At 34.9% G+C, this 16949-nt stretch overlaps 1 protein-coding gene across 4 annotated transcripts in view; it reads right to left on the reverse strand.

Annotated features, from left to right (window-relative positions):
• The window catches only part of FAT1 (FAT atypical cadherin 1), a 103128-nt gene that overhangs the window by 44785 nt on the left and 41394 nt on the right, over nucleotides 1-16949 (reverse strand). For all 4 annotated transcript variants that reach the window (XM_085223039.1, XM_085223038.1, XM_085223036.1 and 1 more), the window contains exons 4-6: nucleotides 5696-5757; nucleotides 1040-1369; nucleotides 299-509 (exon numbers count right to left, since the gene is read on the reverse strand). In XM_085223039.1, the coding sequence (XP_085079165.1) occupies nucleotides 299-509; nucleotides 1040-1369; nucleotides 5696-5757 (603 nt within the window). The remainder of the gene's footprint in view (nucleotides 1-298; nucleotides 510-1039; nucleotides 1370-5695; nucleotides 5758-16949) is intronic.

A 16949-nucleotide genomic window follows, 5' to 3' on the forward strand; every position in this document is an offset into this window, starting at 1 on the left:
AAGAAAAGAAATCAGTGTGAACAGTATAGTATGTCTCAGGTTGCAGAAAACTGGCATTTTCTTTCCCTGTCCCATAACTTATGAAATTGATTTGATCTGTTTTAATTTCACTGGCACAATATTTATAAATCATTTCCAAAACTGCAACAAATATTTTGAAGTGCAAAAAAAGATATCTACAGTTGAAGAATGCCCAAATTCTGATTAGAATAGTTAAGAAACCAAGCCACAAAGAGCTCTCCAGTATCAGAATCCACGCATTCGTTTCTAATAATAAAAGCCCTTAAGGCATCCTTACCCGTTATGTCAAACCAAAGTGGTATTCCAAGAGGTTCAACAGCTATTACACCAATCATGTGAGCAACTGGGTCACTTTCCATCACCGTAAAAGAAAAAAATTCTTCCTCAAAATAAATGGGCTCTGTGGGTGGGATGGGCTTTGGAATCCATTCTATGTGAAGCCGTGTAGTTGATGATTTTTGTGGTCGACCATTATCTACAGCTTTAATCTGTGAAACAAACACACTTTTTAGTCTACAGGATCACATAAATCATTGTGACACAAATGGAAAAGTAATAATAAGCTCCGGACATGTTTGTTTTTGTGAGATATATCCCAAAAGGCTAAGTGTCTCTCCAGGTGCTACTTGCCCCTCATTATCTGGGCAGTGAAAAGACAAAAAGCATGTAGCACCTGATAGTAGCATAAAACACTACCATAAATTTACTTTTACTTTGCTTTCTTCCTGAACGAGAGTCAATATGATTGTTTATGTTCCCTCAGTATATTCATTATGTGTCAAGTTCTGGAAAACAGCAGCAGCTTCTTGATTCTCTTTCTTGATACAAACATCTGAAATCATCCTTTAAAAAAAGAAAACAACCTATACAAAACAATACTTCTGGATCTGTTGATTCTTTCTTCCTTCAGATACTGCAGTCTCTCCAGTCTCTCATCTGTCAGCTATTGAACAAAAAGAGATGGGAGTACAGATAAAAGAACACTTCACATATTCATGATATAAAGGTTTTGACTCACTGAAAGAATATCATATTCCCTTGCTGCAGAGAATTTCTTTGACGAAACCACTCCAGTTTTTGGTTCAATAAAGAATTTGCCATGTTCATCGCCATCTTCAATGCTATAAGAGATCTCTGCATTGGGGCCTTCATCCTTATCTGCAGCAATAACTCGGTAGATCGGCTCTCTCCTAGCAGTCCTCTCACGTTCTGGCTTTCCGCGCTCTGGAAGTCTGATTTTGTAGAACTTTTGCAAGAACTGAGGTTTATTGTCATTCTCATCTAAAACCTTCACAATCACCCGTGCAACTGTTGATTTGGCAGGAATACCATTATCCGTTACTGTTACCTAGTTTTATTAAAAAAAAAAAAAAAAGCAGGGTTAGTGCTCAATTCAACTGCAGTCTTCTTAACAATGCTCTTTCTAAATCACTTTTCCCTACAGCTGTAAAGTAATCCTCTAACTTCAGTTACTTAAAGACTGTTGAATAAAGTTATTTGATAAATAGTTAGGAAAGAATTACAAAGGTTTATTCATATTATGATGTTTGATGTATGGCATGTAAGAGTTGATTCTATTATTTTGTAGCATAGGTATACATTAAATCTATTCCACTGTTTTGTAGCATTGTAACAGAAATATTGATTTTTGAATACAGGAACAGCACACATTTATAGTATTTCTGATAACAGTTTCACTGTAATATCTTAACATACTTTCAGCTTAGTGTTTCCTTGCAACTTTTCAATTTTATCATTTGATTTTACACCTCAAAAAAATGCTATTTATAAGGCTGTAATTTCCAAAATCTGACAGGCCTATACATTAAAAACTCTTACATTTTAAAGACATAATCACTAACTTGTTTGAAATAAGCATAAAGAATAGCCTTTTAAAGGAATGCACATAATTTATTTCCAAGCCTAAATGAAATGGGAAATGAAACCAAGTCTGCTCTTCCAGCAGTAGTCAAAGTTTGTACTACAAAGCCACAAAATGAGTGAGAAATCTGCAATGTTAATGCTAGCACCGATACAATGATAGTTACATGGATAGCGAAGAACAATTCAATAAAATTAAAATATTTATTGATTTGAAGTTAAAAAAACATAGAAAAGAATTACATACTAGAAATAGACCAAACTGATGCAGAAACTTACTTCATATGTAGCAATCTTACCTTTTTACTTTACTCCTTACTTACTTAATCCCTCATTAATATATATTTATTTTTAATTATTATTTTTCAATAATATTATAATTGCCAAGAGTTGAACAATAATTATAAGCTAATAAGGCATCTATCTGATATGCTAAGTTAATTTAGAACCATTTCCAAGAAGGAAAAAGATATGGAGGTGGTGTTCCTGCTCCTGCAAGTGTGCAGTTAATAAGAGAGTTACAGAAGCAGGTCCATCATTTTCTGACTTCACTCTATCTTCAACATAAAAATACAACATGGATACAAAGCAGGTCTACTGATTGAAGAGTAGAATTGAATCCCTGATGAAATCCCTGACTAGAAAAGGGATTTATTATTGAGATGATTGACAATAGTTTTACTTTTGCACATAATCTGATATGCTCTTTTTTGGTCCTTTCCCATCTTTTTTAGGAAGAAATATAGAAATAGAAATGAAGTATGGGTATCATTCCTAAGCACACAGGAAATGAAAAAGTGTAAATGATAACAGTGATTAATTATGACAAAACACATAAAGCAACATGAAATGGACATATTCATGCTCATCTCTAATAGATGGTAGGATTTCAAAATATGATTATCTGTTCTCTTTAGTACATAGAATTGAACAACATCACATATCTTCCAGTTCACAAAACCTACACATGTCAGAAGAGGAATTTTCACAGGGTACAGAATAACTTGTTAACATAATACTGCCCTCCTCCCCCCCCCCCCCCCCAAAAAAAAAAGAAAAACTGAGCCAAGAAAAAAAAGACAAATTGTTGTTTGATTTGATGTAACAGGAGACACTACTGACATAAATAGAACACTAAAATATGAGGGAATAACATGAAGTTAACTCTGAAATAATTGCATTAGAAGTAAGCTATCCAACTGGCACTCAGAAAATAGTTACAAGCTGGGAATAAAAGGAATGGGATATACTAATTACTACTATGTAAGCAGGAGTGCAATCAAATATCACTTTTAATAGCAAACAAAGAATAAACCCGTCAACCCATCTGGTCAACATTTCAATACTCAATTAATTAGCCAGATGCACAGCACTTGGCTCAAGTGGCTTATAATACTGTTCATCATTCTGTGCATTTCTGGGTTTACTTCCAACCCATTTTCAAAGATGTCAACATAAAACAAACAAATGGGAAAACTGCTACTTTGGGCCACAATGTCACTATCACACTGCAGTTAAGGATTTTGGCATTGGATGCTTAGCAAACTTTTATTTAAAACTTTAATAACTAGCTGGGATTCTAAATGAAGAAAGAATGACGAGTTATAAAGAATACCACCAGGAAGTAATCAATGTTACAAACTAAGTGCAATCAGCTTAACTCTTTATGGAGAACACTGAAAGTAGACTATGTACCATTGTGTGACACTGTGTGATACTGGAACCTTAAAAAAGCCTGAGTTCTGTACATGTTATGATATCTTGTAATAATATATAATAAATGTGCTCAGTTTTTATTTATTTATTTTATTGTAATATCAAAAGGCAAGGTTTTGTTCTTACAGATTGTGTTGGCAGGATGACATCAAACAGGATCTGGAACACAGGCATGAGCATTACTACATAGCTTTACACCCCTAGTATGAACTCTGAGAAGTTATGACCAAAACAATCAGCACTCTCTCAGATACTGACTAGGTACAATCTGAGAATTCACATAATTCAGGCACCACTCTGAAGAGGCAACTTGGACATGGCTAGTCTGTTCTGGGGATCTGTTATACACTGTCAAAGCCATAGTATGCCTGATGGTTTCAGAGCCAGAGAATGATCCACAGCTCAATTTATTTAACCGTATAAATCCAACAGAAAAGTCAGTACAATATGCTATGCATAGAAGCAAAAGTCATGAGATACCAATTTTACAACCTATCCACATAGAAGAGGGTCACAGAAATGAAATACAACTGACATTAAGTGCTTTAGGAAAATGACACAAGCAGCTTTCAAGAGGCAATTTAGAAGTGAATGATATGGTGGCTTTATAATTTACAGGAATAATGTTGCTCGTAGTAAACCGAATTTGCCAGTTAATTCACTTTGCTTCTACTGCTCCTACTAGAAACACACTGCAGAAGAAATTCCACCCTACTGCTACTACTAAAGTGCAAAGAGTTCTTTCCAAAGCTGCTACCAAAATAAAAACTACAATTAAAATTTGCCCCAATAGCTCTTTAAATTTAGTTTTCAGTACATCAAAGTGATAGAAAAGAGCCAGGAACACTGTATCTACACTAGAGTTCTGCAAAATACTATTTCATGCTGTCAAGGCTTTCATTCCCCAGGTCTACGCAGTCTTTTGCTCGCATTTCTATCAGAAAACATTTCCACGGATTTCACAAACACTGAGGAAGTCCAGACTTGCTTAGATAAGTTAGAAAAAGAACTAGAGAAACTTTACAGTTAGCTTTGATTACTCAACCTAGCAGTTCCCTGCTTATCATCTCGAAGGAAAAGCACAAAAGAGGGTCCAAATCTTAACTATAATATTTATGGTGATGGTTACATCTTAACTCACTGCAGATGAAGGATAATGCCTTCACATTGCATGTCAGAGAAGAGTATCTATTACATAAATTCCAGATATCAATTAAATGAGCTAAATAAAATGATTTGGGTGCAAATTTCATGTTCTTGGACTCTGTCATCCACATTTTGACAACTGATCTACTTACAATTATAGAATCACTCAGGTTGGAAAAGACCTTAAAAAAATCATCAAGTCCAAACTCAACCTAACTGTACTACCCTAAGTAACAACCCTCTACTAAATCATGTCCCTGAGCACCACATCAAATGGTTTTTAAACACATCCAGGGATGGTGACTCAACCACCTCCTTGGGGAGACTATTCCAGGGCTTAACAACCCTTCCTGTAAAGACGTGTTTCCTAATATCCAACCTAAACTTACTCTCGCATAACTTGAGGCCATTTCCCCTTGTCCTGTCACCTGTCACCAGTGAGAAGAGACTAATCCTGCTCTTGCTGTAAGCACTTATATGATTGATAAACATGTTATGCAGAAAGAAATAAATGTCTACTCAATCTGTTTCCATTCTCAGTGCTCACAAAAAAGTTTCTGCGTTGCTTGTTAACTGGTCTGTATTCAAAAGGGTAATATTAATTATTGGAAAAGTCCAAGAAGAGAAAAAAGAATAATCTTTGTAACAATCACGTCTTTGTACTGTTTGAAAGAAAATCTTGGTTTGCAGAAATAGAAACAACAAAAAAAATTGCCTTCATCTGTTATCTTAATTCTTAATAAAAAGTCCCAACACATTGTTTTAACAGACAGTATTGTGCACTGCAATATATTTAACGAACACAAAAGCAAATTACTTCCAAATCCAGTTCTCTAAACTCTTCATGTGGTAATCAAGTATAAAAAACTTTCTGAAAAAGAACTATGAACTTACAGTCACTGTTAATCAGAGAAGCAAATAAATTGTTTACCTCCAATATGTGTTCTGCCTGCTGCTCCCGATCTAGTTTCCTAGAGGTGGTTGTAATTAGACCTGTAACATGAAAGAATAATTATTTAGATCCTTCAAGAAAATAATCTGGATGGGGGTTAGGTTATGCTCATAGCCATTGGTATATGTGATCTTAATTTCTTCTTATGTGGTCTCCATTTTTGCTGCACATGAACATTCATTAAAGGAATGGCTGAGGGGCTTCCAATCCTTAAGAGCCATAAAAATGTCCTTTGTTACCCAAAAGCTGAGCTGTAGTAGCTCTTAGACAACAGACACAGTTCTGTTTTCCAACACATCTTGGCACATCATGTTTCTGACAGCAGAAATGGATGTTTCTTTCATTAAGTCTAACTTTCAAAGAGGTGCACCTTATTAAAAAGCGATTCCATACACTATGCAAATAATTTGAATAATCACTTCAAGAGAAACATCCACTTGCGTTTTTAACAATATGGATGACCTGAAGAGATGCACTTATGCTGGGGAACAGTAGTCTGTGCAGCCTTGATTTGGCAAAATTGAGGACTCAAACAGTATTGCTCATAGCAATAACAGAGAAAGAGAAGGTCTTTTTGATGCAAGATTTTACATTTGCTACATGAATATGATACAAGTTTGACAAAATATTAGGAAGATATTACAAGTTTTTCTTCAAAATTAAGAAAATGAAACAGAAAAGTTGGAAAAAATACAGTAAAAATCTAAATACAAAAATATCCTAGCAAAATTAATTCTCCCTAACAGCAATTTCAAAATTTCAGCTACTGAGTTTCATAAGAAGTTAACTCAGTCAACTTTCAATTACAACTGAATGGCTTGCCCATCATGGGGATTAATTGTGCCAGGCATGCAATGATGCAAGAGAGAGAACTCTGAAAAGCCAGGTTGGATCTAACAAGATTTCCTAGTTCAGGCTCAGTGCCAAGTAAACACACCACTGATGGCATATGTAGGGCCAACTTGTATCTGCAAACAGTTTAATGGCTTTTGTGTGGCAAAGAAACCTAACTAACAGCACCATTTTATTCAGTTCTCGGAAACAAATAATCATTAGCTCAGACACAGCACTACTTCTGCCTGTCTCAAGCCACTACTGTCCAGACCATCCAATTTTCACTACACTAGAAATCCAGCACATGCTATTACAACACAGTTATTAGTCTGCTATAACAAAAAACATTTCATTTTTGTCTCTCAATTGATAAAAACAGAGTATCTAAATAAGAAAAAACATCATAAATATTACAATTTTGCTTAATAGAAAAAGGCCAACAGAAACTGAATTGTACACCATCTGTGCATAGCTACACAAAGCTCCTGTCAAAAGAGAATTGTAGTCTACATATTCCAACAAAATAGACAGCATGTACTAAATAACATGAACAAAACATATAAGGCAATTCTATGGCTGTCAAATATTCAAACTATTATTATTAATAAAAAAATAGTACAAACATTTGAATTATGACCAAATCGGCCCTTGCTTATCAAGAAACTTGTTTTTCATTTTATCAAATCCATCATACACTTAAATATTCCAAACAAAGTTCTATTAACTTTTTCTACTTCATGTTTTTATACTTTTATAATATTTAGAAGACTTGTATGTTATCGTTAGGATATCTATTTTTAGTATTATGAAGTAATTGTCCTCAATTCCAAAGAAAGTGGGAACGAAAAAGAAGAAAACAAAATAAAGAAACAAAAAAGGAAGAACTATTGTGATGGTACTGTGAATTTAGGACAGGGAGGAAAGTACATAAAGTTTTAACTTTTATGGGCAACATTTTCCCTCAGAGATCACAGAGCTGTGAACAGTGACAACTGGAAATATTTGCTGTCACATTCTAAATAAACTTTTCTCCTTACTTCCTGATTGAGGCTGGCCAAGCCTCCTTGTTTCTTTTTTATAGGCTTTATGGGGAATTGCACAGGACTGTTAATTGGAAACTAACAAATGGCAGAGCAGATGCCTCAACTGATTTCACAGAGCAAAGGGACTTGTAGGTGACTTCAAGAACCACAAGCAATTTCAACCACTCCTTTTGAGTGAGTACCTCCAGAGAGATTCAGCCTGAGCCACCCCATGAAGCATTAATCCCTAAAGCTCACCACAGTTGCAAGGTAAATTTCAGCACAGCCACTCAGGGAGTTAGCTGTTGAACATCTGGGTTGAGGATGGAGAGGATCTAAAAAAGCTGAAGAATAAAGTAATTTTAGCAGAGATATCTCAATATGTTTGCATTTTTATGAATATATTTCCAGTATTTAGTGCGCATCCACTGCACAATATTAGATTCCATCTCTCATGGCAGTAGCAAGTAGGAAACTGCTAATATAGGCAAGCAGAAAGACAGCACTTTCAGCAGTTTCCTCTCTACTTTTTCCCCAGGAGAGTCATATAGACTGGATCCACTGTTTATATAAATGTCAGCTTTGGGGGAAAAAAAAAAATCTTTCATTGCATGTGCTCCAAACAGAATCACATCCATAGTGCCACTACCCTAAGTACTGTACTCTGTTAAAGAAAATCTAATTCTATATATAATTTCTGTTAATGAAGATGGTCAAGACAACTCGAAAAGCTAAGCAGACAAATATCCGGTATGAATAAAACATACAATGCTTTCATTGGTTAAATCTTCCAACCTTTTCAACCAAGCATGCCACACTGGTGTTAAAACACTTCAGACCATTAACAGAAGGGCTTAGTCTTCACCATATATATCCTGTAAATTCAGCAGAAACTAGTGCCAACAAAGGAAATGTAACACTTCTGGATTTAGAATCACATACACATGCATGACATTCTTTTTATTTAACCCTTTAGTGCTAGACACTTTCCTAAGTGAAACTTCAGCTTGAGTGAAATATGACTGCCTACAGCTTAAAACTGTATAAGGCTTGATTACAGCAATCACTAAGATTTTCATTTTTTTCCAAATGTCTGCATGTTCTAAATGCTCAGTGTAGCACTGACAGGTTTAATTAGCTGTTAGAGCTTTTTGGAATTATAGTCATGACAGTGAACTCCAGCATTCCTATGGACTATAGCACTGTGGCTTCTGTGACTGCTCATTAAGGCAGCTGGGGAAAATTCTTGGACTTCATGTAAGTCAGTTCCCTGTTACAGAAGCCAATATTCTCTCTTTTAACCGCGAATAAAAGTTCTCAAACTTTTAGGTTGAGATCCCTCTCTCACATGTAACAGTTCAGTTACCTTTTTGCCCTGCCCCTTGCTCTATACAAACAAATGAAAATCCACATCTCTGCAAACACCAAATTCTCATCTGATCAATAAATGCCCCTGTTCCCAAGCTACCTGTCCCTATTCTGTCCAAGAAACAACTAGCAAAGCCATCCATACTAATACTATGAAATGCCCATCACAATTGCAGTAAAGACTTCCTGTATTCTTTGTTGTCTGATGCTACTACCTGCACCACCCAAACCACCATGAACCTCCTGCTAACCCAACTCCTACATCTTTTATTCACTGTGAAGCTTCTCAATTCAAATCAAATATTCTAAAATACGTCTTAAATACATGAAAAAGGCAACATAACAGGAAAGCCAAATTTCTGTTCTTAAATGCACAATAGTATATTGTGTTACAGCATCTGACACACACTGCTGCTGCTTGTCTGGAATCGTGATGAACCGTGGCTACCTAGATACCAGTGCTGCCAAGCACAGAAGTGACAAAGAAAGATGATTTTTAATTAATCTCTGAAGAAGTGTGTAACAGAATCAGTTTTGAAATCCGTATTACATGTTGTAGAGAATCTCTTCACTGCTGAATGAAATGAAAGATCACTGTGACAAAGCATTCATTTATAAGCAGAACTGACTCACAGAGCCTTGTTTTGCAGTCATACTTTCTCATTTTCTTTCTGCATCCCCTTATCACACAACACTGCTTCTCCGCTCCCAAAACACATCAGGAACATTGAGCTCCAGTAATTTACATCTCTATTATTCCACCTGGGAATCAGTCCACACTATGTTAAGATGGGTCAGGCAGCCTGGGGAAAACACGAGTTTACAACAAACATTTCTAAGCTAATGATGAGTAAATGGTATCTCTAGTAAATTGGTGCAATCTCTTCATTCAGTAATACTTCAAAACTCACCTCAACATTTTTATAGCAGCAGCTGAATAATTTAGTCTCTAAATAAAACCACAGCTGTTCTGCCTCACTAGCTGGAGGGGTGTTGTAATGAACTGAAACTAACTGTAAACATCCATTAAAAAAATGCAAAAAACACCACCAACATGCCAGGTAACACAACTGCACTGTTCTCCCTCATTATTCTTTAGTGATTACATTCTGAGGATATCTACAGTCTGCTTCAGTTTACTTCAAAATCAAAATAGTAGAACTGTATCCAAACACAATTTATTTCAGATTTCCATTTTTTAATGGTATTAAAATTTAATTGCACTTTGTCTATTATGTAAATATAAATAAAACTACTGCATTTGGAACAACTACAAAAAATAGCACAAGGGAGCTGATATTAGCAGACATTTATTCTGTCCCACATAAGCTTTCATCTTAGCGCCTAGGTATATCCCATTACCTCTGCGTCCCACTCCCATATCTGAAAAATAACACCTCAACAACAATTTCCCATCAGTACTGAAATGGCAAACTGTTTTAAAAAAATTGTAAAACAGCAGATAGGCACCACACTAAGAATATTAACACCACACAATTACACACCTTCATAGAAAGGTGTCGCAGCAGTAACAGAAATGATGATCTTTGCAGGAAGAGGTGGAAGGCTCAAAATTTAGCCCCCCTTTTGCCTATCAAAGAGATTTTCCAACTGCACATTTATCTTGAGATAGTGACGGCTCTGGATATCTTCTAACAACGACAAAAAAGCCGCCCTTCAATTGGTAAAGATGCATGCATTGGGTAGTTTTCTTGTGGGGGAACTACAAAAGGAACAGAAGGTGAGCCCTGGAAAGGAAGGGTGCTGTTTTAATATTTATATTTCTAACTCCCCAAATCTATTTTAATTGAGAAAGAATGAAGTTAATTTCTTTCAAGTTGAAATTACTGCTTGACAATGATGGTAGTTGGTCAGCAATCCCCCTGCCTCTATCACGATCAACGAGTTTTCTCTTCTTCTGGTTTTCCCAGTTTTTCCCCCTTCCTACTGGAGTGAGCAGCTGAGAAGCTAACCTTCCACAATCCAGAGACTGAAGCAGGTGACTGGTCAGTAGACTTGACAACTGCTTCCAGTGAGTTTGAACTGATAGGCTTAGTTTCAATGCAGTATAACAGTATTTGAATTGTACTGCCTGAAAATAAATACAGCTTCTCTGATGTCTGAATGCATTGGCACTGAAGGCTTAAGGAAATGGAAAGCAGATATAACATTTTTATCTACAACTTCAACAGATACATGGAATTAGATCTGATAAGGAAGGTCACAGTTCTACAGTCCCATTTTCTTGATGAGTTTTTTTTGTCTTCCCTATTGAAAGCATATCATAACCAGTTTTCAGAAATGATTTTCCTAGACTGCATTAGTGTAACTCAATTTAAAGCTTTCCATCAGTTTTCTTTAATTATTTACACTTTCATCCTCCAGTTTGAGCTTCAGATGGCAAATTATCTATAACTGTTAAAGCAATTATCTTAGGATTTTCTTTATGGCACCTTAGTATGTCCATCAGCATGAGAGTTTAAGTATGGATTTAAAATTCACATGTGGCTATACTGATAATCTAGTTTTGACTCCTGCATAACAGAATCCTAACATACTGGGTAAACTACAGCAAATATTCTGTATGTTGATGGTCAATTATGTCTCCTATGGAGATAAAGATGCTGTTATGTCCCTATGTAGGATTTCCTACTGATCGTTTAAAAAATAGTGTATTTTACACAATTCAAGCTTGCAATTCCTTCCAAACAGAGGAATGTATCCTTCTTTTGTCTGCTAGACTAAGTCCACTAGAATCAGTTTCCTTCCCAGGGACACATTAATCTGATCAAGTCACATCTTTTGTGATAACTAAATACAGTGAACTTCTCAGGAAGATATCTTATGACATTGTTCGGAACAGCTTTCAGTATGTGAACACTTTCTGAAAGGATGGACAAAATGATTGATGAGCACAATGACTTTTATCATTGCCATGGAAAGACAAGTACTTTTTTTCAGTCTTCTTTCTTTCAATTGATTTCAAGTTTACAATCAACTTCACAGTGACCACCAGAAAAGGTTTGTTTCATTTCTAACAGAATTCTTAATTCTTACTGTGCTCAAATACATGCACTTTTGGCAAGACTACATTCAAACCTTGTTTCTATGTAAGCAAAGACATGGCTTCACAACCAAAGTAAACAAACAAGTTACTAACAATAAGTCAATGGAAAGTATTAGCAGAGGGATTTTAGTTTTGCTTGAAAACTAGATTTCAGCATTACAGCTGATAAAATATAAATTCTATGTCCTATATATAGACGACTTCAAGCTCAACAGTAAAATGTTATAATTTATCATCACTATGAATGCAGGCTGATGAATTCAAAAAAACCAAAAATCCTAACCATCATATTAGAGAGTATACCATAAAGAAATGTCTACATGGTCCTAAAGATTGCTTTTTAGCAACTTAACTTCTTTTTCAAACTCTTCCTTGCCCTAAGTACCTCACTAGCTCTCAGTAAAACCAGTTACAGAATTGTCACCATGACCTTCAGTCAAGATTACCAAAATGAACTAGCCATATAATTTAAATGTGGTTCTAAGTGTCTCTTCTGCTCTTCTTCTAACAAAAGACTGACAAGTGTACAAATAATGAAGTCACTATGAGGCCTTCACTTTCCATTCCCTGGTGTTCAGCAGGTTTTTGGAGGTAGCTGAAATTTACTTTTGTGGCATAAGGAATGCAGCTTTATGCATGACCAGGTTATTTTACAAAAATGAGTTGTACTACCCTGTAAACAGCTAGCTTTAGAAAAATTTAAACAGAGACCCACTCTGTTTGTTATTGTGCGGAAATCAGTTTTCCCTTCCTGTTAAAAACAAGATGATAGCATTCAGCCAGCACAATCATTCAGAGCTTTCCCCCTTCACTTCCCACCTGCAGCTGTTAAGGCAGAAGCCAGTAGGACATTCCTACAGTGTACATGCTGCTAGTAAACTTGAGTCGGAAAGGTCTAAAACACTTCATAGAATTACAGTCTCCACTGATTTTTCAGATTGACTTCTTTTATTTAGGCACATGCATATTCCTGTTTCAGATGCTGATAAATCCGCTCTGGATTTCATCCACAAAAAATCATTTTTGGCACACCTGATGAATAAATGGCCTGCTTGTTATTGCATAGTACTCCATGAAAAGAAACAAACGAATAATTGAGATCTTGATTCAACTCTTGTCAGGATAACGAGCGTAGTCCATAGAAGTTTGCCTGTGTCAGCACATTAGGGATTTATTGAAGTACAATAATATCAGTGCTTATGAATTTGTTACAAGTTACTATGACAGACTGCAATCTTTGTATATAGGGGCAAGAAGTAAATTACTTCATCTTATGATGACATTTTGTACCAACAGTCACAAAGTTAATCAGTAGCTGGGCAATTTAATTACTCAATCCAATGACTACAAAATGTAACTTCCTGCAAGCACTGTGTGCACACTGCACTTATTAAGAATCACTTCCCTGAACTATTTTAACAGCAGCTAGATACAAACATCTGGAATTTGCTGATCAGAGTGCTCATTAATCATTTTTGTAAATACAAGCAGAGAGCAAAGGCAAGCAAGGCGCCGAAGATTATTAGCGTATGGTAAAAGGAGGAAAAAAACAATTTCCATAAATGAGTCAATAAACACTGTGGAATTTCAACTAGACTTTGGATGAAGTATAAAATCTGTGTTTAGTAATAATTATAGGAAAATAGGAAATAGGTCAAACGTACAAAATTAACTACATAGCATCGTGTATCTAATTTGTCATGGAGTATTTCATGTTCAGTCTGTATTTATTAAGACAATGGTATAATTACTTCTGCAGTAATTCTTTTACTATCAAAACTGCTTCAGAAATTATGAAAATAATTGAGGAAATAATTACTTCACAGCCCATAAAAACACCAACAAAAAAACCCTAAGCCTAAGATTTGGCATTCTGAGTAATTGAGAGCACTTAGTAAATAGCCAGTTTCACTGACAATCACATTCTTTAAGTAGATTGTTTCTCTTGTACTTGGGAAAATTAAAAAAAAACAAAATAGAACTGGGAGTCACAAGCGGTGTAAGATGAAATCACAGAAACAAACAGTACCTAAAAATGTTTAAAATAGTTCTGAGTGAAAAAAAAAAAAAAAAACCCAAAATCTGAATACGATTATTCAAAGGATGCTAGTAGCAAAGATAATAAATTTGATGTTGAATCAACTTTGCTCTTATTATCAATAGAAGACTAAAAATTTTTGTTATGTCCTTGCTGACCTTGCAAAAAATACCCTTGCTTTCAGCACTATGTGGTATACTAAAGACACGCCCAAATTCTATCAGGAATTGATTCTCTAAGTAACCTATCTTCATCGCTCTTCTTTATTCTCTCATTTTGAGACCTGTATCTTCAATAAGTATGTGTAGAATTATTTCCATAAAATCACCCAACATCATCTTCAGTAATCTTTGCAAACACTGTTTTCAGCTGACTATGGCTAGCACTGACTTGCGAAACAAACAAACAAAAAAAACCCACAAACAAACCAAACACAGTTAACTGAGAGAAATATTTAAAATAAATTGTTAGAGGATTTGGGTTAGTCCTGAGGCCACTTCCTCTGTCTAGTTTACAATTTACAATTTGTCAGTTTACAATTTAAAAATAAAAAAGTTTACAATTCCATTATTAATCTCTCATAAATTTGTTGAAACACATATGTGGATTAATGAAGACAGGCAAATTCTTAAAGGAAAGAAAAAGAACTCTGAATTTTACTCTGCTGGTAAAGCTGCTAAATGCAAGGTATCTGAACAAAGTCTAATTTTGACCTTTCTGCATTGAGTTAACTGAATGCATTCATCAAGACTTCTAGTTAGCAGGTACAATCATAAAAATCCAAGTTTTCATACACAGCAATGAACCTTGCTACATAAACATACTAAAATTCAATGGGAGATTTTAAAAGTTATTAAAGATAATTAAGAATATGTGATTTCAAAGAAAATATCAGAGCAGGCTTCCATGTTGCCTACTGCTTTGATGTCAAAACTGCTTTCATGCAACTGTTTTTATTAAGTTAGGTAAAATGCCTGCTCAACAGCCTCTGTTTTGGTGCTGTCACAGTAAATAATAAACAATGACAGCATTAGTTGAGAACAACTTAGTAATATGACGAACTATTGAACACTTTTTGGCATTTAATAAAATTCTACATAAACAACGAAACATATTACTGGAGGAAAGAGTAGAAAATACACAGTATTATGAGATTTTATTTTTTTCAAATCATGAAAACTGTTTGACATTTCCTGAATAATTTTATCGGTGTGTTCAAAATTAAGTAGAAAATAAGAATATCTAATGAAAAGTTTTAGCATTTATCATTCCATAATCAGGAAGTGCCTCTCAGTAAAAAGTTTTGAAATAACCCTACAGGATGCCAGAAAACTGAGCAGAAGTACTAGTTTTATATGCGGTCTCGCTTACTATAGCAATTGAGGAATCAAAGCACTAAAGGTTGGGTTTTGATCTCAGTTATCCTGCCACATCTAAGACTATATTTATACAAATGAGACCACCCACTGGACCAGAACATGTAAAGACCATAAAACATCATCAGCATAAAACAGAACATCTCAATACTTAGATGTAGCTCATTTTACTTTGCTATTGATCTTCATCACTCAAAAATCAAGTCAATCTAGCTGTTGATATGGGCACTACTTCTGACTGAATAAACTTTTCTTAATAGGAAATCAATCAATACTAATATCATAGTGTTATTACATATACAAACTACACTGCAGTCATTATACTCATAGAATTTATCATGGAAAGATGGATACCACCAAAAGCTATTAGACTGTGTAAAGGTGGTACTTGGCAAGCGGCTCATAACAATCCCTCATCAACATATAAACTGTAATTTCACACATTATATATTCCAGTTCAAAAGGCATACGTGATATACAGGAATATGCCTTCAGTATCTTTTCTGCATCAGGGCATGAGAAAGTTAAATAATTATTCTGTAGAGAAAGCTGCAATTTCTTTTAAATTTCCACTACATTACACAGTATGTATAACGAAGAATATGATCTGAAGACTGTGATGTTCCAAGACAGAAAGAGGAGAAGGAAAGGATTACTGCACTGGTACTTTGTTTCCCTTTTGTTTTTCCCAGCTCCTCTTTCTAAAGAGTTATAACTGAATTTTTATTTTTTTTTTAAAGCAATACAGAAACATCTACAAATTAAAAGAAATAATCCCTACATAAGTACTTGCAAACTTTTTTTTTTTTTTTTTTTTTTTTAATGAGAACTACCTATAACAGCAAATTTTCTATCTTTTCCAATGTCAAATCCCAGGATATTGCAGAAAGAATACAAAGATGTTATTAAAAATTTCACAGATATAAGCTTGTCCACCAGTCTCAAAACAAGACAACTAGTTCAACCACAGATCTTCAAATGCTTTAAACAATATTCTAAAAGCAAGCTAAAATTAGATTTTTGCAGAATTAACTCTTTCGAAATGTGTGTCTATACAGTATTTTGTCTACTCATGTAACCCCCTCTGGTTGCAGAATTTTAACAAGTATCTGGGTTATTTCCATTACATATTTAATATAGGTAAAGAAAAAAATCTCTTCTAGAGATAGTGTACCAAAGTAATTTATTTTCTCTGCACATTACAAGCAAACAGTTGGGCACATACAGGCTGCTACACACTCTGAGCTCTGGGACACACATGAATAATAATTGAGCATGGCACTGTTTGTGAGCTAAAGTAGTAGAAAAACAATTACAATATTTGGGGTTTTTATTTAACTTTGAATCACATTTGTGTGCAATGAAGTAGTCCTTGTTCTATTCAAGTTCTAAAATATTAGCTCAATTGGGATTAAAAACTGCACGTAGTTAAACAACAAAGATTTCCTTTGTTAAAAGTAAGCCCGTGCTATTGTACACTCACTGCCCCTTCACTTCCTCACTGAGTCATTCTCCAGTGCTATCGGAA

The sequence above is a fragment of the Meleagris gallopavo genome, chromosome 4, assembly GCF_905368555.1.
Source record: "Meleagris gallopavo chromosome 4, MGAL_WU_HG_1.1, whole genome shotgun sequence".
Taxonomy (NCBI): domain Eukaryota; kingdom Metazoa; phylum Chordata; class Aves; order Galliformes; family Phasianidae; genus Meleagris; species Meleagris gallopavo.